Here is a 27,367-nt window from a genome sequence, read left to right on the forward strand (position 1 = left end):
CCTCTCCCAAGATTTCTCCCGACATTTTGTTGGCAGCTTGGCTACTATTCTCATTGTATAACCACGATTTGTGCCGCTAAATATGCACATTTTCGAACAAACAATATATGTATTGTGTAATATGATGTTATAGGACTGTCATCTGATGAAGTTTTGAGAAGGTTAGTGAAAATTTTTATATCTTTTGCTGGTTTATTCGCTATCGCTAACGTGCATGAATCAATGCTGCTGTGTGGTTGGCTATTGTAGTAAGCTAATATAATGCTAAATTGTGTTTTCGCTGTAAAACACTTAAAGAATCTGAAATATTGGCTGGATTCACAAGATCTTTGTCTTTCATTTGCTGTACGCTGTGTATTTTTCATAAATGTTTTATGATGAGTATTTAGGTAATTCACGTTGCTCTCTGTAGTTATTCTAGTTGCTTTGGTGAGAGTTGTGATGGTGGCTGCAATGTAAAACTATGATTTATACCTGAAATATGCACATTTTTCGAACAAAACATATGCTATACAATAAATATGTTATCAGACTGTCATCTGATGAAGTTGTTTCTTGGTTAGTGACTATTTACATCTTTATTTGGTCGAATTTGTGATAGCTACCTATGCAGGAAAAAAATGGTGGGAAAAAAAAGTTGTGTCTTTTGCTATGGTGGTTAGCTAATAGAAATACATATTGTGTCTTCCTTGTAAAACATTTTAAAAATCAGAAATGATGGCTGGATTCACAAGATGTGTATCTTTCATTTGGTGTCTTGGACTTGTGATTTCATGAACATTTTATTATATGATATCCCTGTGGCTTTAGGCTAGGCTATGCTAGTCAGCTTTTTTGATGGGGGGGATCCCGGATCCGGGTTTGTGACTCGTTAAACTGACAAGCCTAGTAAAATAAAAAATAAATAAAAGTTTAGGCTGCAATTTCTGAGGCTGGTAACTCTAGTGAACTTATCCTCTGCCGCAGAGGCGGTCCTCATGAGAGCCAGTTTCATCATAGCGCTTGATGGTTTTTGCGACTGCACTTGAAGAAACTTTCAAAGTTGTTCCGTATTGACTGACCTTCATGTCTTAAAGTAATGATGGACTTTTGTTTCTCTTTGCTTATTTGAGCTTTTCTTGCTGTTATGGACTTTGTCTTTTACCAAATAGGGCTATCTTCTGTATACCTTGTCACAACACAACTGATTGGCTCAAACACATTAAGAAGGAAAGAAATTCACTTTTAACAAGGCACACCTGTTAATTGAAATGCATTCCAGGTGACTACCTCATGAAGCTGGTTGAGAGAATGCCAAGTGTGTGCAACGCTGTCATCAAGGCAAATGGTGGCTACTTTGAAGAATCTCAAATATAAAATATATTTTGATTTGTTTAACACTTTTTTGGTTACTACATGATTCCATATATGTTATTTCATAGTTTTGATGTCTTCACTATTTTTCTACAATGTAGAAAATAGTAAAAAATAAAGAAAAACCCTTGAATGAGTAGGTGTGTCCAAACTTTTGACTGGTACTGTATACTGGTCCAGACAATCTACAGTCGTGGCCAAAAGTTTTGAGAATGACACAAATATTAATTTTCACCAAGTCTGCTGCCTCAGTTTGTATGATGGCAATTTGCATATACTCCAGAATGTTATGAAGAGTGATCAGATGAATTGCAATTAATTGCAAAGTCCCTCTTTGCCATGCATATTAACTGAATCCCCCAAAAACATTTCCACTGCATTTCAGCCCTGCCACAAAAGGACCAGCTGACATCATGTCAGTGATTCTCTCGTTAACACAGGTGTGAATGTTGACGAGGACAAGGCTGGAGATCACTCTGTCATGCTGATTGAGTTTGAATAACAGACTTGAAGCTTCAAAAGGAGGGTGGAGCTTGGAATCATTGTTCTTGCTCTGTCAATCATGGTTACCTGCAAGGAAACACGTGTCGTCATCATTGCTTTGCACAAAAAGGGCTTCACAGGCAAGGATATTGCTGCCAGTAAGATTGCACCTAAATCAACCATTTATCGGATCATCAAGAACTTCAAGGAGAGCGGTTCAATTGTTGTGAAGAAGGCTTCAGGGCGCCCAAGAAAGTCCAGCAAGCGCCAGGACCGTCTCCTAAAGTTGATTCAGCTGCAGGATCGGGGCACCACCAGTACAGAGCTTGCTCAGGAATTGCACCAGACAGGTGTGAGTGCATCTGCACGCACAGTGAGGCGAAGACTTTTGGAGGATGGCCTGGTGTCAAGAAGGGCAGCAAAGGAGCTACTTCTCTCCAGGAAAAACATCAGAGACAGACTGATATTCTGCAAAAGGTACAGGGATTGGACTGCTGAGGACTTGGGTAAAGTCATTTTCTCTGATGAATCCCCTTTCCGATTGTTTGGGGCATCTGGAAAAAAGCTTGTCCGGAGAAGACAAGGTGAGCGCTACCATCAGTCCTGTGTCATGCCAACAGTAAAGCATCCTGAGACCATTCATGTGTGGGGTTGCTTCTCAGCCAAGAGAGTGGGCTTACTCACATCCTCCGAGAGCAACTTCTCCCTACCATCCAGGAACAGTTTGGTGACGAACAATGCCTTTTCCAGCATGATGGAGCACCTTGTCATAAGGAAAAAGTGATAATTACGTGGCTCGGGGAACAAAACATAGATATTTTGGGTCCATGGCCAGGAATCTCCCCAGACCTTAATCCCATTGAGAACCTGTGGTCAATCCTCAAGAGGCAGGTGGACAAACAAAATCCCACAAATTCTGACAAACTCCAAGCATTGATTATGCAAGAATGGGCTGCCATCAGTCAGGATGTGGCCCAGAAGTTAATTGACAGCATGCCAGGGCGGGTTGCAGAGGTCTTGAAAAAGAAGGGTCAACACTGCAAATATTGACTCTTTGCATCAACTTCATGTAATTGTCAATAAAAGCCTTTGACACTTATGAAATGCTTGTAGTTATACTTCAGTGTTCCATAGTAAGATCTGACAAAAATATCGAAAGACACTGAAGCAGCAAACTTTGTGGAATTTAATATTTGTGTCATTCTCAAAACTTTTGGCCACGACTGTACACTGAGTGTACAAAACATTCGGAATACCTTCCTAATATTGAGTTGCTACCCCTTTTGCCCTCTAAACTGTTTCAATTTGTCGAGGCATAGACTCTACAAGGTGTCGAAAGCAATCAATAGGGAAGCTGGCCCATGTTGACTCCAATGCTTCCTACAATTGTGTCAAGTTGGCTGAAGGTCCTTCGGGTGGTGGATCATTCTTGATACACACGGGAAACTGTTGATCTTGAAAAACTCAGCAGCATTACAGTTCTGACACACTCAAACCGGTGCGCCTGGCACCTACTACCATACCCCGTTCAAATCTTTTGTCTTGCCCATTCAACCTCCACGGCTAAGAACTGTATCCAGGCACTTTGTTTTGCTTCGTGCATAAGAACAGCCCTTAGCCGTGGTATATTGGTTAAATAAAGGTGAAATAAAACATACCACACCCCCTAGTGCCTTTTTGCTTAATTATACAACAGGTGGATTGGAATTCCCATTGTTAGAGACGGTACATTCATACAATTTACATTGTTTACATTGTTACCTAGCAACGCACTACTACGACTACTTTTACAGATCCACTGTTTCATATGCCCAGCCATGCAATTTATAAACTTGATCTCCACTGTAAAAAGCATCTTGACATTATCTCCGGCATTTGCAACATTGTTGCAATATTGAAATTCGATCTCCACTGTGTCCCATAATAATGAACTTATCAGGAGTCAGAATGAGACCGACAGGCAGCTTTTCTAAGCCAGTCAAAATAACGAATCGGCATAATTATTATGGCCATATACAAAGAAATGTCAATAGAAAAACAGGTAAAACAAAATGCAGCTAGTTTGCCTTCTTTCCAGCTTCAGTCTGAAGTGATTGTGCTAGCTGTGTAGTTGGCTAGCTAGCAGGGGGAAGAGCCTCCATAACAACCATTTTTGTTTGCCATAGCAACCTGCAAAGTTCTAGAACTATCAACCAGCGCTTGGGTAGTTTTGCTTTCCATGGCAGTCAATACAAATATAACTAACAACCACAGAACGCCTGGAATTGCACACAGTGTTAGTGAATGTAGCATCACGTTTTGTAAAGAAATGCATGGTTTGGGAAATAATCGTGCTTTTTAGCGCTGGTAACCCGAGTCCATGTGTTATACATTTTTTATCTTGGCTGTGGTGGTCATAACACATGTCAAAACGCATGGCCTCTCATTTATTATTGCTTAAATATAAAAAACTTTCATGCACGCTGCGCCTTGGCTCATCTATGACAGGAAGTTTGAAGACAGTGAACGTGACAGTCACTTTTTTGTAATATAACTTCAGTTTCTTAACATCTGGGGCCTTATGTGTCAAACGTCTCAGAGTTGGATTTCTGATTTAGGACAGTTTTGTATTTAGATAAAATTATTACGATTACATGGACGGGGGGACATGATCCTAGATAAGCACCCATTCAGGTGTAGGATCTTAATTTGAGCCAGTTTGCTACAGCATCCTGCAGCAACAGGAGATGTGAATTATTATGTGGATTATAATTAATGCACATTTTTGTAGGGGTTGATACATTTTAAGCAAGGGAAAATCAAGTCTGAAAGTATTTTAAATTGGGAAATTAAATTCTAATCTTCAGAAGCGTTTTAAACCTCAAATGCACTACGCATTTTTTATTTCCTGGAAAGTTCTCCTGCAACAGGGTGATCAAATGAAGATCCTGCACCTGTATTCTGCGACGCTTGACACATATGACCCCTGATGTATAATAATGTTAAAAGTATATAACATTCTTTAATACATGTTTTGTGCTACAATAAGCCATTGTATATTTATGCGATGAAACTGGCTAGTTAGCTAGATGAAGGATTGCTTGGAACTCTATCGAGAGCTGAACAGAATTAAATATCAATGAATGTATTGATCCATACAATAGAAATAGAATGAATGAAAGAATGAGCTTGAAAGCTCTAACCCTGGGAATTTGACTGGCAAACTCATGGGTACACTCGCAATGGCTGTCTGGTATTGTGATGCAATCATTTCCATGGTAATGTAGAATGTTCATTCATATGATGCAAACTGATGTGGCTCATGCAATGGAATAATTTTTGTTGTAATGTCAGTTGAGTTGAGTCAATAAATCACAGTAGAGACTAGTGGGTACACTTCCTGCTTTTATTTCCTGATTTGCTCCTATGTGTATACTCGCAATGGCTGCCAGTCCACCTATTACACCATTATTGACTTGAATGGGGACGCCCGTTCTATCCACCCTTTACACAGAGGGTTCTACATGGACCAGAAAATAGTTCTACCTGGAACCAAAAAGGGTTCTCCTATAGGGACAGTGAAAGAACCATTTTGGAACTCTTTTTTATAATAACCCTGATAGGTATTAATAATCCCCCTCCATCCCTATATTCTCTCTCACCTTTTCCTCTCTCTCTCCTTTGTTCTCCTTCCCACTCCCCCACCACTTCTCTCTCTCTCCCTCTCTCAGGTCTTATTGTGTACCTGGGGATGATGGTGGGGGCCTTCCTGTGGGGCGGCCTGGCCGACCGGATTGGACGGCGACAGACCCTCCTCATTTCTCTCTCCATCAACAGCGTGTTTGCCTTCTTCTCCTCCTTCGTTCAAGGATACAGCTCCTTCCTTTTATGCCGTCTGCTCTCCGGCGTGGGGTAAGGAAGGACGCTGTGTCACACACCCCTTCTCCCCTGAGAACGACTCGGCTATAAATACTAGTGCCGACTGTAAATGATCCCAAAATGAATGTGCCCCGCAATGACTCCCAATGCTGGAAGTCTGGAAGCGATCCCAGCTTGGTTAAATCAACTGGATGAAATGTGTATAAAGCCTGTCTATTATTGATGTTGATCATGTTATTATGCTGGCACAGATTATTGAAATGGTTTAATATGCTGAAGAGACTCTTTATTTCCCCTCTCTCTCTGTCTCTCTCTCGCTCTCTCTCTTTCTCTTTCTTTCATCGCCTGTCTTCATAACTCTCCCTTCCCCCTCGTCTCTTTTTCCACATTTTTGCTCTGTCATCCCTGTCCCTCGCTCACTCTTTCTCAATGTCTCATCCCCTCTCACTCTCCTCTTGTGTCTTCCTGGCCCCTCTCTCCCCACTCCCTCTCTCCCCACTCCCTCTCTCACCTCTCTCTTTGTCTTTATCACTCTCTCCATCGCTCTATCCCTCGCTCTCTCTATCTCTCTATCTCTCTCTCTCTCTCTCGCTCTCTTTCTCTCTCCTCTCTCTCTCTCTCTCTCTCTCTCTCTCTCTCTCTCTCTCTCTCTCTCTCTCTCTCTCTCTCTCTCTCTCTCTCTTTCTCTCCCCCCTCTCTCTCTCCCTCTCTGCAGCATCGGTGGTTCCATCCCCATCGTGTTCTCCTACTACTCTGAGTTCCTGGCCCAGGAGAAGAGAGGAGAGCACCTCAGCTGGCTCTGCATGTTCTGGATGATCGGTGGCATCTACGCCTCTGCCATGGCCTGGGCCATCATCCCCCACTATGGTGAGAAATGTCAATTAACCAATCAACCAACCAGTCAATCAGTCAATGAATCAATCAAGAAATCAGTGAGTCAGTTGGGGGATTGTTCGTCGGTCAATAAGTCAGATCATTTCTACCACCCCATTGTGAAAATTGGTTTCCATGCAAGGATTACACATACTGTACATTTAAACACAAATTAATACACACGATTTATACACACAGAAACAATCATCATATTTTTTGTTATGCTCCTATCAAACATGGATGCATATGCTTATCGTCCTGTATACTGCTGTCTGGTATGACCCTTGCACCATAGTTCTTCAACCTCTTTATGTCCCTGTTCCAGGCTGGAGTTTCCAGATGGGCTCTGCGTACCAGTTCCACAGCTGGCGTGTGTTTGTGTTAGTGTGTGCCTTCCCCTCTGTGGCAGCCATCTCTGCCCTCACCACAATGCCCGAGAGCCCACGCTTCTTCCTGGAGGTCAATCCACCAACCACCAATGAAAATATAACAAAATAGTAGCTACCCAAGGCATTGTTTATCATCCTGGGTTTAACTTGGGACTTACTGCTGTTTGAATATCATGACACCTACAGTAGCTACCTTCATCATACACCTACTGGGATCCTGATTATCCTGACAAATTTATCTATTCATTAGACAAATGTGCCTGTCTTGTCTGTTGTAGAATGGGAAACACGATGAGGCTTGGATGATTCTGAAGCAGGTGCATGACACCAACATGAGGGCGAAGGGCTACCCAGAGAGGGTCTTCTCTGTGAGTGATACATACACACACACGCACGCACGCACGCACGCACGCACGCACGCACGCACGCACGCACGCACGCACGCACACACAGTACATCCATCCTAAACTACTTTCAAACCTCTATCAGACACATCTAGTCTGTGAAGTGAAGCAGTCTTTTATTCAGATAAAAGAAATGAGGGGACATTTTTATATTCATTTATCATCTTGCAATTACTGCCTCTGAGCAAACACAGCCTCTCTCATACGTTTACAGTGAGGAGGACCCTTGTTCAATTTGCATGAATTAGCTTGAACTTATTAGTTATTTGAGGATGAATTAAGCTTTGATAAACTTGTTTAGGGAGTAATTATGTTAAGGAAGTTAGTGTGACTGAGTTGTGTTGTTGCCCCTAGGTGACCACCATCAAGACAGTTAAGCAGATGGATGAGCTGGTGGACATGGGAGAGGGCACCGCCTGGCACCAGAGATGGAGGATGAAGCTGGCTGACCTGTTCAACCAGGTAACATACTCTACCTTAACCTGTTCAACCAGGTAACATACTCTACCTTAATAACCTGTTCAACCAGGTAACATACTCTACCTTAATAACCAGTTCAACCAGGTAACATACTCTACCTTAATAACCTGTTCAACCAGGTAACATACTCTACCTTAATAACCAGTTCAACCAGGTAACATACTCTACCTTAACCTGTTCAACCAGGTAACATACTCTACCTTAATAACCAGTTCAACCAGGTAACATACTCTACCTTAACCTGTTCAACCAGGTAACATACTCTACCTTAATAACCTGTTCAACCAGGTAACATACTCTACCTTAACCTGTTCAACCAGGTAACATACTCTACCTTAACCTGTTCAACCAGGTAACATACTCTACCTTAATAACCTGTTCAACCAGGTAACATACTCTACCTTAATAACCTGTTCAACCAGGTAACATACTCTACCTTAACCTGTTCAACCAGGTAACATACTCTACCTTAATAACCTGTTCAACCAGGTAACATACTCTACCTTAATAACCTGTTCAACCAGGTAACATACTCTACCTTAATAACCTGTTCAACCAGGTAACATACTCTACCTTAACCTGTTCAATCAGGTAACATACTCTACCTTAATAACCTGTTCAACTAGGTAACATACTCTACCTTAATAACCTGTTCAACCAGGTAACATACTCTACCTCAATAACCTGTTCAACCAGGTAACATACTCTACCTTAACCTGTTCAACCAGGTAACATACTCTACCTTAATAACCTGTTCAACCAGGTAACATACTCTACCTTAATAACCTGTTCAACCAGGTAACATACTCTACCTTAACCTGTTCAACCAGGTAACATACTCTACCTTAATAACCTGTTCAACCAGGTAACATACTCTACCTTAATAACCTGTTCAACCAGGTAACATACTCTACCTTAACCTGTTCAACCAGGTAACATACTCTACCTTAATAACCTGTTCAACCAGGTAACATACTCTACCTTAATAACCTGTTCAACCAGGTAACATACTCTACCTTAACCTGTTCAACCAGGTAACATACTCTACCTTAATAACCTGTTCAACCAGGTAACATACTCTACCTTAATAACCTGTTCAACCAGGTAACATACTCTACCTTAATAACCTGTTCAACCAGGTAACATACTCTACCTTAACCTGTTCAACCAGGTAACATACTCTACCTTAACCTGTTCAACCAGGTAACATACTCTACCTTAATAACCTGTTCAACCAGGTAACATACTCTCCCTTAACCTGTTCAACCAGGTAACATACTCTACCTTAACCTGTTCAACCAGGTAACATACTCTACCTTAATAACCTGTTCAACCAGGTAACATACTCTCCATTAACCTGTTCAACCAGGTAACATACTCTACCTTAATAACCTGTTCAACCAGGTAACATACTCTACCTTAACCTGTTCAACCAGGTAACATACTCTACCTTAATAACCTGTTCAACTAGGTAACATACTCTACCTTAATAACCTGTTCAACCAGGTAACATACTCTACCTTAACCTGTTCAACTAGGTAACATCATACTGGTAATCAACAGCTAAACCAGAGACTAACTAATGTTTCACTTGCTCTCCTAAGGATCTTTGGTCAACTGGGGCTAAATTGAGTGAATACTTTAACAAGAATGGGAGGATTATCTATCTTTCTCCTTCTTCTTCTACATTTTGAATGCTCATCATTGGTCTAACAAAAAGGTGTTATATTCTAGCTCAATCTAAATAGCATCTGTATACCAAATAATATGTTTTATTGTCACATACACCAGATAGGTGCAGTGAAATGTGTTATTTTACAGGGTCAGCCATAGTAGTACAGCTCCCCTGGAGCAAATTAGGGTTAAGTACCTTGCTCAAGGGCAGATCGACAGATTTTTCACCTTGGCTCAGGTATTCAAACCAGCGACCTTTCTGTGACTGGCCCAACACTCTAACCGCTAGGCTACCTTCCGCCTATAGTCTCTCATACTTCCCTGAATGACAATCACCACTGCTATTACTGTCAAAGAGAGCGGACTAGGTTCATGTTTAAAATGCTCTTAACTACAGAGTGAGAGACTGGAACGATTGTTTGTATATCAGCCCCCGTTGTTTATAAAGTGCCTGTGTGCAGAGAATCACTAGCTATGTTTACTAGCTGTGTTTACTGTTGGCTTGTGTGGAACTTTATGTTAATTTAATGCTGTTGTAGATTGTAGAAGACTTCCTTTGAGATACATTGTTTGCGTGTGCGTGTGTGTGTCGGTTTGTGTGTGCGTGTGTGTGTCGGATTGTGTGTGCGTGTGTGTGTGTGTGCGTGTGTGTGTGTGTGTGTGAACCTGTGAACCTCCCTGTAGGTGTGGAGCAACTTCATGGCCATATTCTCTCCTGAGTACCGCCGCACCACTCTCATGATGATGGCTGTGTGGTTCTCTATGTCGTTCAGGTAAAGTCAAGCTCCCAAAAACTGTTTTCACATAACATACAGCCAAAGCCAGATCCGCATAGAATGAATTACTGGTATAATAAACTAACTTGATTTCTTGTTAAGATTTTTAAATTATTTGTGTACTAGTATTGTATTCGCGAGGCATTCTGCTGCACTGTTGGGGCTAGTAACATAAGCATTTCACTGCACCTGCTATAACACCTGCAAATCTGTGTATGCGACCAATACATTTTGATTAGAGGTTGTCTGACTCAAGTGAGAATGTAGTTTTACATTACTGATATGGATGATGTAGTTAGTGTCCTATCCCTTCTAAGTGGGTTATGTCAAGATCCCTACGTCTGTCTTAACATCCATCTCCCTTCTCTCCCTCAGTTACTACGGGCTGACGGTGTGGTTCCCTGACATGATCAAGTACCTCCAGAAGCAGGAGTACTCCTCGCGCACCAAGGTCTTCATCAAGGAGAAGGTGGAGCACGTCACTTTCAACTTCACCCTGGAGAACCAGGTGCACCGCAACGGAGAGTACTTCAACAACAAGTAGGTCCCCCTTCCCTCTTCCCTCATCAGCGTTGTCATGGGAACACAGCAGGGTACCAAGCCATTCACACAGTAAATAGGTCAAGGGTCAATCGGTCATTCTGATGTTAAAACAAACTCGTTCTCTCTCTCTCTCACACTCGCTCTCTCTCTCTCTCTCCACCTCTCTCTCTGTCTCTCTGTCAGGTTTATGAATCTGAAGATGAAGTCCATGGTGTTCGAGGATTCTCTGTTTGAGGAGTGCTACTTTGAAGACATCACCTCCAGCAACACCTTCTTCAAGAACTGCACCTTCATCGCCACCCTCTTCTACAACACAGGTCGGTTGTTTACAACTCTCTGCTGATGAGAGTGTTGTATCAGTGTTTGTTGGAATTATAAGTTATGGATGTATTGTTTTGCTTATAAGGGGTTTTCCTTCATTAACTCATCTAAGTACTGTAATCTCAATCGTGTTAGTGGCTTCTGTGTTTGATTGACAGATAAAATGCAATTGTATACCATATTTTGTCTAAGGAGCTAGAAATGTCTTATGTTGTTCATATAGATCTTATGCATTTCTTACTAAGGTGTTCAACCTCTCTTACAGAAACAGAGCAGAGAATCAGCTCCAATTATATGCTTCATACAAGACAAAATGGCTCAATTACCGTCACTCTAGTCCCTTGCCCTGTAACATAATGTAGCAATGCAGACAGAGAGAGGTATCCTAGCAACACAGCCCCAATCCTATTTTACTTCAGCCTGCAAATTACATAACTGTCAGTCATCTCAAACTGAATGATAGATTTTTCCAGAACAAAAAGCAGCCTGCACAAGAAGATGATTAATCTGTATGGCTGATGACAAAAGATGGGTAATATTGATGAGCTTGAAGTCCACTCGATCCATCGGCAGAATCCAATTTCATCTCTGACATTACACACTCAACGATGGAAACCTACTATCAGCCAAACACAAGCCTATAATGGCTTAGCCTCTCTCTCTCTCTCTTTCTCTCTCTCTTTCTCTCTCTCTCTCAAGACGTTATCAGGGCATACGATAGGGACTATCTGAACGCCTCCCTCTCGTTCTGTTAGGTGTTTGTCCGTCATTAGACTAGTCAAGCAATCACCACTCTGCTGCTATCAATGCCATGCAGGAGCTACTCATTTGAATTTGAATTAGAAACTAATTTCACTGTTTTTGCTTTAGGTCTTAATCCCTCTGTGATTTCCCACTAAGAGCTAGAAGCTGCTAGATTGTTGCCATAGTGCAGAATGTTAACCCACTATGGGACCAACCACATGATGGATTTATGCTGAGAAGTACAGCAGAGCAAAACCTAGAGATTGGAGGTTAGGCGTGGACAGTATGGACAAACCGTTCTCTTATGTACAGTAGAATAAAGAATTCAGTATTATGAATGTATTTTATTGTGTAACTCATTGAATAGGCCCTAGATATGTGAACCTTAGGCCCCAGTTCATATTCTGTCGTTCATCCGTTAGAATGACTGTGGTTTATGGTACTGTGTTCATATGAAATAGCTGACATTAAAGATCCGAGCAGTACAGAATGCATTAAAGTCTATCCCTACATTGAATCTATTTAACCACAATTCTCATCAATACACCCCCCCCCCTTCTCCTCTCTCTCCCCTCCTTCTCTCCCCTGCAGATCTGTTCAAGTACAGGCTGATCAACAGCAAACTGGTCAACAGCACCTTCCTGCACAACAAGGAGGGCTGCATGCTTAGCGACTTCAGCGACGAGAACAGTGCCTACATGATTTACTTTGTCAGCTTCCTGGGCACCCTGGCCGTGTTGCCTGGCAACATTGTGTCGGCGCTGCTCATGGACAAGATCGGACGGCTGAGGATGCTGGGTAATAGAGCGAGGAGAGGCACAGTGTCGTCACGGCTACAATGGTGTCATTTGATTTTGCACCGTACTGTTGGTGCATGTCTTCGACACATAGAGATCAGCAACCTTAAGAAAACAAAATGTTGTCTGCTTAACCTATGGTAGATTGGGCAGAATGTCCTGTCTTACAATGGCCAAAATGGATTCAGCAAGAATAGCAGGCATATTAGATGACATATTCATAGATTCACTCATTTTCCCTCTCTTCTTCTCTCTTTCTCCCCTTTCTCCCTCCCTCTCTACCCCTCCTTACCTCATATCTCCCACCCTTTCCCTTCCCCCTCATCTCTTTCCCTCCTCCCCTATCACTCTCCAGCGGGCTCCAGTGTGATCTCTTGTGTCAGCTGTTTCTTCCTGTCGTTCGGCAACAGCGAGTCGGCCATGATCGCTCTGCTCTGTCTGTTCGGGGGCATCAGCATCGCCTCCTGGAACGCCCTGGACGTGCTGACGGTGGAGCTCTACCCCTCTGACAAGAGGTAGGAAACCCCAACCAGAGAGCCACACCAAAACCTTGGCACTGTGGAAGGTTGTAGCTTCCAGGGTTTACTGGCAAAAGTGGTGCCTTGATGTGATTGGCTACACTAGATGGAGGCAAATGGAGGAAGTAGTACTGTGTAAGAGCATCGGTGGTAGTGGTGTGTGAGACTGGGTGGGAATCCTTACTGCCACCCCATGGCTGAATGAACACTGCACTGCCTCAACCAACCTATAGCTGTTCATTATTATCAACTGAGTTCTAGCCCTGAATGCTGATTGGCTGACAGCCGTGGTATATCAGACCGTATACCATGGGTATGACAAAATATTTATTTTTACTGCTCTAATTATGTCGGTAACCAGTTTATAAAAGCAATAAGGCACCTCAGGGGTTTGTGGTAAATGGTCAATATACCACACCCCCCATACCTCATTGCTTAATAATATCTGACCATGATTAAATATTATTTTCCAATTTCAGAAAGAGTAGTAGCGCTCCCTATCTGGCTGAACAGTCCTCCTGCAGGTGTTACATTATGAGTTCAATCTGAGACTGTTTGAATAGAGGTCATTATGGAACTGACTGATCTTCCTCTCTCCTCCCAGATGCACAGCGTTTGGCTTTCTAAACGCCCTCTGTAAGCTGGCAGCCGTGTTGGGCATCAGCATCTTCACCTCTTTCGTGGGCATTACCAAGGCTGTGCCCATCCTTTTTGCCTCCGGGGCGCTTGCAGCGGGCAGCTTCCTGGCGTTCAAGCTGCCGGAGACACGGGGCCAGGTGCTGCAATAATGTGGCCACACCCCTAGGGGGCGACGTGGGGGGTCGGAATGAGTAAGCCACACTGTGAACAACAAGCAGCCCAAGAAACCCCTCAACTCTGCCCTGTACGCCCCATTGAAGTCACAGCCTATTCACAGGAATTAGTTCAATGCAGATGCTGCACAGATCTACTAAGTTGTAAATATTGTGGATTGCCTGATATTGGATGTACTGTTTAGATAGACACATCTCTATACTACTAAGATCTGTGGAACTGTGCTGCCGCTGGTTGACATTGATCCCCATGAATATGCTGTGAGTTGGTAGAGAAAGGGAAGTGCAACCAAACTCTGCCCCTAGACCAACAGAAGCTGTTCCAACTTTAATGCTTGTTCAGTGCAATCTTAATCACTGAGTGTATGTGTTTAGGAGGGTTGAGGAACTAGTTTAGATGGAGGTCCCCAAAATGAAGACAGATTTATGGGGTTATGGGGTAGGGACATGGGGGCTAGTTTATGAGCCATGCCAATAGCCCGTAATAGAAATTACCACTAGCCATCCGATCTGTATTCAGATCAATTTCTCCGATAAGCTCAGCTCACTTCCCATCTACATTTTTATGGGAGAACGTCAGTCTAAAATAATGCATTATGCCTTGATTTGAACCATTTTTGACTTAATGGGTAAACCAAAACATTTCGTTAAACCAAGGCCTCCTCATTATCATACCTTCCAAGGTCTTGTGTTTATTTTATGTACAAAATAACTGCCATTTTATAGATTTTAGAACATTCCAGATTTACTTTCATTATGGTTTGAATGAGACTGTTGACAAACGTGATCTGTTGAGCTTTTTCCCTTTAAAACATTCTTTCTAGCCATTCTATCTCAATCAATCATAAACGGTCACTCAAATCAATCCTTCAATCTCCATTTCTGACAATGTTGAAATTTGTTCAGCCCATATTGTTCGCCGTGTACATTTCAGAACAACACTTTTGTCCAAACATTCCACATTTAAAGCACAAATGTTGGCTGATGCAAATATGACTATTGTCACAACTTGTTACGTTTTAAACAAATGTTTAAAATCCCACAGTTCAATCGTCATTCTTACTTCATATATCCTGTAGTAACAAATGCCTTCTTTGTTCCATCTGTCATAGCATTATCTTTTGCTCGTACAAAATGTGTTTTTGGAAAGTGGTATGCATGTAACTAAGTATGTAAGTGAATTCATGGACAGTTTGCTAGAAAGGTAGAACACAGTAGGAAAATGGCATTGAAGTGTGTTATGTTACTGTACATCAATAGGTCAGATGTTAGATGTTATATCCATGTCCTTTTAGGAGAGAAATCACACTGCCTTTGATATAATTTGGCTGTTCTAACATTGACCTTGGATTTCTGGAACATTCTCGCATCCCTTAAACACATAAAACCAGTTTAATGTGCACAACTGAAACATACGTTTTCATTTTTTGTGATATTTTGATACAGGAACTAGATGTTCAAAGTGGAGCGAAAATCTTCAAAATAATGAAGTTGAAAATAATACACAAAGGTATAGAAAGGATACACTAAACTTCAGTGAAACATTGCAACAATGTGATATATTTTCAGTAGATTTCATTTGATATTTGTTTTGAGTTTTAAAGATATTTAGATATATTTACTTTTGGGCGCAATATATGTGTTTCAAAAGAGACTATAGTGGTAAGCACATATATGCACTGTCATTAAATACTAACATGTACGTCATAGCCCATATCTTATTCTGAGTATAATTTTGATATGGGTGTGAGAATGTGCTTGTTTGCCTGTGCAATATTGAACTTTGACCTGTAATATTGATTATTCTTTTGTGGATTCTTGATAGCTTGTTTATTAGTTGTTTTATTCGATACTTGGAGTATGATTAACTGATGTGGCGATATAAGTAAAAGCTGCTTTATTGATCGGATGATCAAAATGAGAATTAAAACTCAATGAGAAGGAGAACATTATTGGATGCTATTGGATGCTTATGGGAAACATTTCACCGAGCATTGAAATAGAAGTAGTATAACTTTCCTTTGATTTCCACCCTTGAAGCTTAGAACATCAAATCAAATCAAGTTTATTTTATATAGCCCTTCGTACATCAGCTAATATCTCGAAGTGCTGTACAGAAACCCAGCCTAAAACCCCAAACAGCAAGCAATGCAGGTGTAGAAGCACGGTTGTACCCATACATCATGATATATGGGTACATTTAACATGTTACACACCTCTGCTGAGGTTTTTATCATACATGATAGACTAGGACTAAACACACTGCAAAGGGCATCTGATCCATAGATTTCCTGTACATTGGTTTGGTACCAAAAAACATTTCACATTTCCCTTATAGCTAGCACATTGATCAAGTGTGGTATGTTCACAATTGCATGTTACAAAGAAACAAACAGAGAAAAGCAACAAGCACTGATTCAGCAACAAAGGAAATGATCATAAACTGCCATTTTTTAGGATAGCAGCCATATGTAGACTTAACAGAATTCTAGATAGAGACCAATCCATTGCACTAAATGTACCTAGCTGTACATGCACAGTTGTTAATGCCTTGCATTCTTCAAAAGACAAAAACCTTTGTGACATAAAATATATCAGTAGCTAGCACATGAAGAGTAACAGAAGGTAAAGCAGTTGACGTACACACAACAACTGCTTACAAGTGACCACTTTAAGACATTAGCCAAATGATTAATTGGTACCAAATGAGTCATGCATGCAGTTGTGAACAGCACACAAAATAATCAGTATACATTGATTTACAGTTGTCACAGTTGACTATTTATTGACATAGCAACCTCTCACTTTACTTTATGTTTACATGACCATAAACTAGCATATTCCACACAATTGACATGCATTAGTCTACACACCCAAACCTTTCACTGATGGTTTAGTGACCGCCGATCTATAAGTGTGCCATGAGTAACTTATCTAATTTATTATTGCCAAATATTTTTGTATGTCTTAAGTTTATACTATGTCATAAAAAAAACTGGAATATAGATTTAAATATGTAAATTAAAATACATGAAATATAACATAGATCATTAATAAATATTATAGGTCTTTATAACCTTTGACCCCTTGAAAATATTCCTGTAGTAGGGGGAGCAGTTTTTATAAACTGATCTGGGACGTGGATGGCCAGTCTGTCGGAAAGTACATTTGTTAACAATTCCTCTAAGAAGCAGAGTAATCTTAAAAGATTCCATTTGTTATTGAAGAATCAGGCTCAGCATTGTAGCATGTGTCTGATCTGTGTTTCCATATCCTATCTCTATGTTGTCCTAATTATACCGCCCATGAAATGATAAACAAGGATGTCAATATTATTGTTGTATAGTACAACATGGAACGCTGTGAAATGCTTAACTATCTATTTACTCTCTCAGTGAACCAGTTCAGGATATTTTATGTCAAGATTATTTCTAGTACCTGTAGTTGCATATTTTCAATTCTGTTACAGGGTTTTTTTGTATTCTTAACTTGTTGCTCGGTCAACGGTCAATCATGAGTGCAAAAACGTAATTATAGCAATAAATGTTCGATTATTTGTCTTTTATCTCTCCCCAAAACACTATTGGGAAATTAAGCACATTATATGCTGGGCCTTTTCCACTGAAATGCTGTGTGTTGGCTTCTACTAAATGGGACTGAATAGCTTATATTTACTTCTAAAACTACCCCGAGGTCTTTGAGGCTTTTGTCAATAAGAATACATTGTGATTAATTCATGTAACAGAGAATTTATCACTGTCATTGTACTGTGCTGTAGAATCTGTAGTTGTTTGTATGTAAGTATAGATCATAGTATTAGGAATTACAATACTCTATACATGTGGAACCATAAATAAAATACAAAGGACAAAAAAACTGAAGTGTAAATGACAGAATACTATTATATGTTGTCTTTGATTTTGTGTATTTTGTAAATGAGAATGGAATATAAGTAAATACATCAAAATAAATACTACTGGTTATGAAGAATACTTAAATGTTACAACGTCATGATTCTGTTATAAAGTTTGTGTGTGAGATTTTTTCTTATCTTTTGTCTATGTTTATTTATTTGCACTGTTGTGCAATTGACATTTTCAGAACTGCAATGGATAGCAAAGAAAAATAAACTACTGTCCTAATGATGAAACCCTTGTAATTATTTAATTTACCGAATTGATCATCAATGATATAATGGATTTCTTGACTTCGGTGAATTGGGGGCCGGAACAGCATCCCACTGGGCACAGATGTCAATCCAACGTCTTATTCCACGTTGGTTCAACGTAATTTCACCAACAGGCATGATAGCTCATTTTGAAAAAAAATTGCTTTGCAACAAACCTCCACCAGTACTAGATTTACTAGCCTACAAAGACTACAATTTACTGCTGAAATATGAGTCCCAGGCCGTCTACAAAGACTACAATTCAAACAAAGACTACAAGTACCAGACTGTCCAAAGCAGGCAGCACTTCCTGTGTACGTTGGAAAACTGAGGACACTGTGAAAAGGTAGGTAGCTAATACGTGTATTACAACTCACTTTGGATTATTACAGCTTTGATCATTTATTAATAACAACCCAAACTAGCTAAGGTACTATTCGAGGCTACGAAATGCAGTCAATATGGCTGTGATTACTGCAAGAAGCTAACTAGCCAGTTTGATAACGTTAGCTAGCTAACGTAGCTAGTTATAGTATGTTGTGAAAGAAATTAGCAAACGTCGTTGCGCAGCATTGCATGTTCATGTATCTAAAGAACATAGGTGTTGTAGCTATAGCTAACAGATACTGTAGCTATGTAAAGCAGAGTCTGCTGTAAAATAGCTAGCTTAACAGCAGATAGCGAGCTACTGGATGCAAGCTACAGTTAGAAAAAAATGGTTCCAAAAGGGTTATTCGGCTTTCCCCATAGGATAACGCTTTTCGGTTCCAGGTAGTGCCCTTTTTGGTTCCATGTAGAACCCTTTCCACAGACGGGACAGCCAAAGAACCCTTTTGGGTTCTAGATAGCAACTTTTTTTTCTAAGATTGTAACTTCTGAACCTGAAGAGAGACCACTTCTTCATTGCAGGCTTTCTACAGTCGTCGCCTTCCCCAATCTACTGAATGCTGCACAGTATTCTCCGCTGTGCCTGTCCAATCTCCACCACCCTCGCCTTCACCAGGCCCTTAGCCCACTTCAGACCCCACATGGCTCCTGATCCCAACCGGCCCGTGGAGGGGGCCATACGGACCAAGCTCACCCAGCAGTTGGAGCCAGAACACCTGGAAGTCCACAATGAGAGCCACATGCACGCCGTGCCCCCTGGATCCGAGTCCCACTTCAGAGTCCTGGTGGTCAGCCCACGCTTCGACGGCCTCTCCCTGCTACAGCGCCACCGCCTTGTCAACGAGACCCTAGCCGAGGAGCTGAAGACCTGTGTCCACGCGCTGGCCATCCAGGCCAAGACACCCCTGCAGTGGGGCAGCAACCCCAGCATAGCCAAGAGCCCACCCTGCATGGGAGGATCCAAGGGGGACCACACGGTGGAGGAGAAACTCAAGGCTGGACGGGACTGACCAGCAAAACTCAGCAGTCATCGACCCTGGCTCTAGAGAGTAACAGCCAGTGCAGGCTTTGGTTCCAGCACTAACTCATCTATTAAAATGTGTTGTCTGTTCAATACCTTGATAAGTTTAATCAGGTCTGGAACAAAAGCCTGAACGCCCCATATGCCTGCAGTTGAAGAGGGTGTCAATTAACATTGTTGTAAACTAGTGTGATATCATTTCATTACTGCTTGAGAGGTTGTTTCTAAATGAGCAGCATCACTTCGGTCTCTTGGCAGTTTAATTCAAGAAGAGTTGGGTTTTAGATTAGACTCTTGCATTTAGTGGCCATCACTAGAACTATATGATATGAAGTGATGGAGTGTGTCTGTTTTGTCTGAAAATAAAATGTCTTGTATGTGAGGTCAGAAGTACAAGAAGTCAAGACAGAATAAAGAATATGTTTTCTCAAGGTGCATTGGGGCAGTTTTGTGATTAGTATTATTTCCCCCCAAAAGGCTTGGGTGTCTGTTAATAAAAATACACATTTGATGAAATATTGCTTGTAATGTTTTTGTTTTGCATTTTGCATGCTACCTTTTGAATACACATCTGCAATATAGGTTTAAAAACTTGCTGCGTTTTGATTTCGAAACGGAACACTAAATGTAGTACTAGTGGTACCACGTGAGGGCAGTATGTGCAAATGTTCTGTTGATGTGAAGTACAGCGTTGACAGAATGATGACACATGGCTTCATTATTTCCCTATGACACTGCCTTTCATCAATTCTTCAATACGGTAATTATTAAATCCAATACTTTTTATTTCATTTCTCACCATACCAAAATGTCAGTGTTATAGCAACAGGGGATAATCACTCAAATTGTGTAATATTAAGATGTTGGTTAATAGAGGTGGTCAAACTCGATTGTCTTAACTCACATACAGGGTGTATCACAGTTCACTTACTTCGTTATCAATTTGACTTATTAGCCTGTCTTTTCTAATTATTGTGGATGGCTTAGGGCCAGAAGACAGGGTGAAAGATGTTGGTGGTTCTCAGAATGACATGCCCTAACCCCATCATGGCCGTGTGTTTCTATTTCTGTCTCGGCTGTATGTGTCAACGTGAAGGTCCTCTTGTCCTACCTTCAACCCCAGGACCTGTCAAAATATCTGTTATTACAAAAACATGTAAGAGTAATGGCACGAAAAACATTGTTGGTGATAGCCCAAACAAACAGTGAACGAACATCTTTTCCCAATGTCTTGTTTTTCCGATAAATTAGTAAACATTTTAATGTTTTAGGAGGTTTTATTGAAATATTTCAGTACATCAACAAACTTTAAAATAACTTTAAAATATGCAACTAAATCAAAACAACCATCCAAGCGGCCATTTTTCCCATGCATTTTTTAAGTGCTGAAAAGCTCATAAAGATGGTCCTTATTGAATGTGGAGACGACTCAAGGTTGACTTCTACAAATGTCCCTGTCTGGAATAGACGACCTGTCAGGCCTTACAAAAGGCCCTGTGAGGAAGGTGAACAACTGGTGTCACTGGTTTGAAAAAGGAAAACAGTAACACAACCATTTTATGACCCTGTCTATTAGAGTCAGGCCTCAGGGGGAGACGTAAACTACTACACGGGCAAAAAGCGAAGGGTGAAGGCAATTGCAATAAAGTCTACTGCCTCGGGAAGCAAAGACTTGTCTCTGCAAATTAGATTTACCTGTCACAATTCCAGGTGCTGTTATGAGGGAGTGGCGAGGAGGACACGTCAACCATTTTAAGCTAGCATAGCATAGTGCTGTTGCAACAAAAATGACAAAGTTGATTGGCTAATATCCATTATAAGTTGTTATGAGATTAGAGTTTGTCAGAGTTTATTGAACTGCTAGTACACAACTCAATCAGAAAATTCTGATGGTGTATAGGTAGCATGGGCTGGGGTCAATTGCTTTCCAATTGGTAATACGTTGAAATGTATTCATTAAAAGTATAAATAATGTTGACATATAATGTGGTATCTTCAATTCATGAACTGAATGGAAATGAAATATTAAAAACTAAAACAAATGAAAGCCAAACCTGGTAGATAGGCTGCTTTCCCTCTGGCTGGTCCCTGGGGATGATGGATCATTCAGGGGGTCCCGGGTTGCCCACGTGTCCCGGTCTGGGTCAGTGGGAACCCACCTCAGTGGTAGCCTGCTCTACGTCAGAGCCAGGAGTGATGGTGCCAGGCCGGGCTGGGACCCTGGGCAAGGCAGGGTTCCCGCGATGGCCCCTGATTTACGCTCCCGGCTCTGGACCAGGGCTCCTTTTGCACAGCTGACCCCTCCAGGTTGGCGGTCAGGGGGGTTCGAGGAGAGGAGGGAGGGAGGCACCAAATGGGTGTCTACTCTGAGAAAAGGCCCTGCTGGGGCCTGCTTGACCGTCCCAGGGGACTATCTGCCTCCACAGCCCCCCTGGTCATCTGCAGTGTCTGTGCAGCATGTGTGTGGAGGGAAAAGAGCCTGTTTAACACATTTAGTTCAACCCCACTAGAAACAACAATTGTTAAATTTACGTGTTTTGAATGATAAAACTGGGGGTGGTACACATTTAAAAACTATTTATCATTGTAGGAAATGTTACACAGACCTATGACTATTACATGGGATGATTTGTACTAGCTTTATTATCCTATTTTGCATTAAAAACATACTTTGGCATGTCTTCACAGTACACCCGTAGGTCAAAATAGGGAATACATCACATTCAAAACACTAATTATAAGTTAGAAACTTCAGAAAGGGTTTTAAAAGTTCACACTGATCTGATAAATAATCATTATCTGGTTTCACAATGTGAGAAAAAACTAATGTTGGATTTAAGATGATGGTAATAGCCTATTAAGTCCTTTAATTGGAAAGTTTTTCTCTCTCACCACGCTGCCTACTAATGAATTCAGTGAATGGGCGGCTTGAAAGAGAAGGACAAAGAAAGAGATAGGGGAAGACAATATCCTTGTGTGGGAGAATTAGTTACACTCAGTAGTCTAAGTATTCAAAGCAGAGTAAAAGGGCTGCATGGATTAAGAGAAAAGTCCACACAGGTGGGCTCTGGGAGAAACCAGGGTCACATGACAGGACGTTGCCTCGTTTGATAAACACCAGCCGTGCTCACAGGAAGAAGGAAGGGAGTTATTTTATAGGGGAATTAACTGGCACTACACATCAGGTATTTATTAAGGCAGATCTCCCAGGTGTGCAGTGCAACCAAGTCAAACAAAACATCTTGGAGGGTTGCTTAATGAGAAACATCTTGGATCTCAACTTCATAATGGTCAGTAAATAGTCATACTGATAAGGGTTGGGATTTGAGACTAAGAATGAGGCTAATCATATTTCAGTCTTCATGGGAGATGAGTTAAACAATCTCAAACAATCAATCACACGTAATCACTTTGCCACATTTTCCTCCGCACATTTGTCAATCACGTCATTAGATGAGAAGCATTTTTCTACCTTTGCCCTTTTACATTTTCACTTATTTTATTCTGGGTGCAAGAACATTTGACCTCTTCACAAACTCCAGTCATAAAATAAGCAGGTCATATCAATAGTTTTCCCCCCCTTTTCAACCAAAGAAGACAAAATGTTCAGTTGTGTAAAAATATCTACTCAATCGCCAAACACAAAGAAATAATGAAATCGAGTAACATTTTGCATGTGCCACGCAGAGTATCTGCCTTCGTGTGATGACGGCTTTTGGTGTGCATGGTTCGCTGACTCACATGACAGTGGAAAACCATGACATCAGAGTTGAGGCTGGGGCTGGTTAAGGCTGGTTTTGGGCCAGAGTGCACAGGCCTTACCCCTAAGCCCTCTGGAGGATCCACACTCAGTAATTGACATGCATGCCTCTTACACTCTCCCCTGCAGGGCTTCAACTAGAGGAGTGTACATGTCAAGACAGATGGGACACAGATAAGACTCCCTCTTTCAACCTCGTCTCTCTCTGTCCTCCCTCCTGCCTCTCTCAAGCTCTCTCTTTCTCAGCCCCCTGTCAGCGTTTGAGCAACCTCTGATCTTTTGTTGATCTATGATGCGTCTTTTAACCTGTTCCCGTTCCTTTCTCAACCTTCCCTTTTCTTCTAATCGCCCTTCAACTGTTTTTAGTTTAGGACCCCCTATCAATCCGCTCTCGATCTGCTCTCGGCCCCCACCCGTAGTTTCTCTCGATGTCCTACTATTTTCAAACTTTCCTCAACTTTCCCTAAACCTTGTCTCTCAACTGTTTCAAAGCACCCCCTCTGAATCCACTTCCACCCGCCTTGCTCATCCTCTCTGAACTTTTTTTTTCTCGCAGCCTTCTTCTAACCTTTCTCAACCCTTCCCTCAACCTCCAATCCACTCTTAACTTTTCCTCAACTCTCTCTCAACTTTTTAGCTGGCCCTCATCTCAATCCTCTGTAGACCACCTAACGTAGCCTGGCTGCACTTTGTCCTCCAACCTTCCCTTAACTTTTTCTCAACCAGCCCTGCCATTCAAATGAGCTCCATGCTCCGCTTCTTATAGAGGAATACCAATGCTGAGCCCCCCAGAGAGCTGACAGAGCCTATTTATGTTTAATGCACAGCCTGAAGCTATTATCATATTACCATGTGATGTTATTGCTTTTCCCCCTGAGTATTACTTAATGTTCATGTTTTTAGTCAGAGGTTGTAAGTTATTCAAACATAAATGTTAGGAATCTTTTAGTATTTTGAGTGACAGCTGACAGAGTACATGAGCCTATGGCTGTAGGGTGCGGCGCCTGCTTTGGCATCAACTCTCTCTTCCTTATGGTCTCTTTCTGGTTTAGTTTGTTGGACCAAAATGCACTGACATGGATGGTTACTCATAAATGTAACTTCAACTCATAATTCATTCCCTTTCTATAGGAAATGATCAGACCATGCGCAGATACTGAATAGATGAATGCTTCATTCTCAGGATGTTGAGGAAGTATTTAAGAGCAAACAGTAGCTATTCCACACAGTGCTATGGGGCCTCTTTTTCCTGTTGGAAAAACAAGTGGTCACGGTCGGGTCACCCAAACCTAACGTTGCGGTAAACTCTCATGAATGCCCCCCATTCTATCCCAACCTGCTGAATTGCTGAGAAAAGGCACCTGGTGTGTGTTGCTAGTGGTAGTAGTGTCCTATAAAAACCCATGGGAGAGATTGTTTGGCCGGGCGTAGGGCATCCCAACGCAAGGCCAGTGAATAGAGGGTTAATCTTCATCGCTTCAGATGTACGGTCAAGCTGAAAAGAGCCAGAACGCTTGACTCGGGGCGCCGACAAAATGTGATCTATTGTTCATCTGTCGGGCGCCCGTGATATATTCTATCGTACCCTCTCGGACAAAACGTACCCGGCGATTATACAAGCGGGGCCACTGGCCTGCAACAACGCCAGCTCAGGGAGTTTGGACACCAGGGTGTTTGACCTCTCGGGTCCTCTGCTCTTTTGTTCCCAGTGACCTCTGTTGCTTTTACCCCCCCTCTGAACCTAAAACCTCAGTCCCCGCCCTCACTCTCCCACACACCCTTCACACAAACAAATAAAGAAATGGGGCCCTCCAGTTTATTTTATTAGCACTTTGAAACCCAGGCCTTTTAAAGGGGAGGAGAGAAAAAATAATAATAGGATAGCCTTTTAATTTGAAGAGTTATTAGGGTTCAAATTAAACAACGGGGCTCGGGTGAAGCTCTGGGTCAGATGGGGTTGTCACCGTGTTTGATTTTAGGAACCCCTCCGTTTTTGTCTTTGACCTTGGAGCTCTCAAATGGTGAAAAACGCGGACTTGGAGACACATTTTGACGTCAGTGAATGAGGGGGGTTGGTGACCATATGGGCTCACACTTTGGACCAAGGACCAATGCAGGGGTTGTTATTTTTATTTTCTCTCTCTCTCTCTCTCTCTCTCTCTCTCTCTCTCTCTCTCTCTCTCTCTCTCTCTCTCTCTCTCTCTCTCTCTCTCTCTCTCTCTCTCTCTCTCTCTCTCTCTCTCTCTCTCTCTCTCTCTCACACACACACACACACACACACACACACACACACACACACACACACACACACACACACACACACACACACACACACACACACACACACACACACACACACACACACACACACACACATGGGAAAGGTATGCCCCCCCACACACACTTTTTCTTCAACAGCTAATGGGGATTAAATAAAATAAATCACACACACACCACCAGTCCTGGTGTGGTGTATGTTCATTGCCAGGGGGCTGTTGTCCCCTTGTCTAACTCTGAATTGACCTAGTGAATAGTGGTGGTAGGTAGGCAGTCCCTGCACCTTCCTGAATCCAATTTACAGTAAACACTCTCCACATAGGTCTCCACTCCACTGAACCTGTGTAGGGCTTGTATGCCCACTTCTCTTGTTCCCTCTCCTCTACTTCCCTCCTCTTCCCCTGTTCCTCCACTTTACAGTTGGTTCTCGCATCATCTTTTCGACTGTTTACTAAACAGACCTACAGACTCTCTTGCAGCCCTCCCCCCTCTTTCCTCACATGCATGTCTTTGTTTGGGATCATCTAAGCAGAAAATGGTTTTGCCCTCTGAACAGCCTCAATTCGTCAGGGTATGGGCTCTACAAGGTGTTGAAAGCATTCCACAGGGATGCTGGCCCATGTTGACTCCAATGCTTCCCACAGTTGTGTCAAGTTGGCTGGATGTCCTTTGGGTGGTGGACCATTCTTGATTGCTACGGGAAACTGTTGAGGCTGAAAAACCTAGCAGTGTTGCAGTTCTGGACACATCCAAACCGGTGCACCTGGCACCTACTTCCATGCCCCGTTCAAAGGTACTTAAATATTTTGTCTCGCCCATTCACCCCCTGAACGGCACACATACACAATCCATGTCTCAAGGCTTAAAAATCCTTCTTTAACCTGTCTCCTCCCCATCATCTACACTGATTGAAGAGGATTTAACAAGTGACATCAATAAGGGATCATAGCTTTCACCTGGATTCCCCTGGTCAGTCTATGTCATGGAAAGAGCAGGTGTTCCTAATGTTTTGTACACTCTCTGTATACCAGCAGCATGCCTGGCATTAAATTGCGATGCAAGACAGGAGTACTTAGGCGCTCATTCTGGGAGAGGGAAATCTGACAATGCAAGTCTCCTTCCCTGAGGGGGGAGTTTGTGGGAGTTTCCATCGGTGCTACGACGGTGGAGAGTCCGGACTAAGTCACCACGTGCGCATTCCCCCCGAATATGCCGATTTGGCTATCGCTTTCTGTAAAAAGAGGGCGACCCAATTACCACCTCATCGACGAGGGGATTGTGCGATAAACCTCCAGGTGAACGCCGCACTTCCCAGGAGTCACGTGTATCCCCTGTCGCAGGAGGAGACGGTGGCTATGGAGACATATGTCACCGAATCTCTGGGACAGGGGTACATTCGGCCCTCCACGTCACCCGCCTCCTCGAGTTTATTTTTTGTGAAGAAGAAGGAGGGAGGTCTGCGTCCGTGCATTGACTATAGAGGTGTAAATTTCATCACAGTGGGGTTCAGTTACCTGCTACCTCTCATTGCCACGGCGGTGGAGTCATTTCACGGAGCACGCTTCTTCACAAAACTGGATCTCAGGAGCGCGTATAACTTGGTGCGAATCCGGGAGGGAGATGAGTGGAAGACCGCGTTTAGTACCAAATCTGGCCATCATGAGTACCTCGTCATGCCGTATGGGTTGAAAAATGCTCCAGCCGTTTTCCAATCCTTTGTAGACGAGAT

General features: G+C 42.2%; 2 protein-coding genes across 3 annotated transcripts in view; both read left to right on the forward strand.

Annotated features, from left to right (window-relative positions):
• LOC120047604 (synaptic vesicle glycoprotein 2A-like) overlaps window positions 1-14,001 on the forward strand; it is a 28,376-nt gene extending 14,375 nt beyond the window's left edge. Inside the window, exons 2-12 of the mRNA XM_038993143.1 lie at window positions 5,547-5,727; window positions 6,410-6,561; window positions 6,893-7,026; window positions 7,235-7,324; window positions 7,715-7,822; window positions 10,199-10,287; window positions 10,666-10,830; window positions 11,017-11,150; window positions 12,490-12,696; window positions 13,051-13,210; window positions 13,818-14,001. Of these exons, the coding sequence (XP_038849071.1) occupies window positions 5,547-5,727; window positions 6,410-6,561; window positions 6,893-7,026; window positions 7,235-7,324; window positions 7,715-7,822; window positions 10,199-10,287; window positions 10,666-10,830; window positions 11,017-11,150; window positions 12,490-12,696; window positions 13,051-13,210; window positions 13,818-14,001 (1,604 nt within the window). The remainder of the gene's footprint in view (window positions 1-5,546; window positions 5,728-6,409; window positions 6,562-6,892; window positions 7,027-7,234; window positions 7,325-7,714; window positions 7,823-10,198; window positions 10,288-10,665; window positions 10,831-11,016; window positions 11,151-12,489; window positions 12,697-13,050; window positions 13,211-13,817) is intronic.
• Window positions 14,002-18,484: 4,483 nt separating this feature from the next.
• Window positions 18,485-20,117, forward strand: bola1 (bolA family member 1). 2 transcript variants are annotated; one of them, XM_038993144.1, is made up of 2 exons: window positions 18,485-18,539; window positions 19,103-20,117. In XM_038993144.1, the coding sequence occupies exon 2, from the start codon at window positions 19,138-19,140 to the stop codon at window positions 19,588-19,590; it is 453 nt and encodes a 150-aa protein (XP_038849072.1). In that variant the 5' UTR covers window positions 18,485-18,539; window positions 19,103-19,137; the 3' UTR covers window positions 19,591-20,117. The 2 variants fall into 2 exon arrangements, with proteins under 2 accessions (XP_038849072.1, XP_038849073.1); XM_038993145.1 differs by having other exon boundaries at window positions 18,537-18,623.
• Window positions 20,118-27,367: the final 7,250 nt, after the last annotated feature.

This window comes from Salvelinus namaycush, chromosome 5, assembly GCF_016432855.1.
Source record: "Salvelinus namaycush isolate Seneca chromosome 5, SaNama_1.0, whole genome shotgun sequence".
Taxonomy (NCBI): domain Eukaryota; kingdom Metazoa; phylum Chordata; class Actinopteri; order Salmoniformes; family Salmonidae; genus Salvelinus; species Salvelinus namaycush.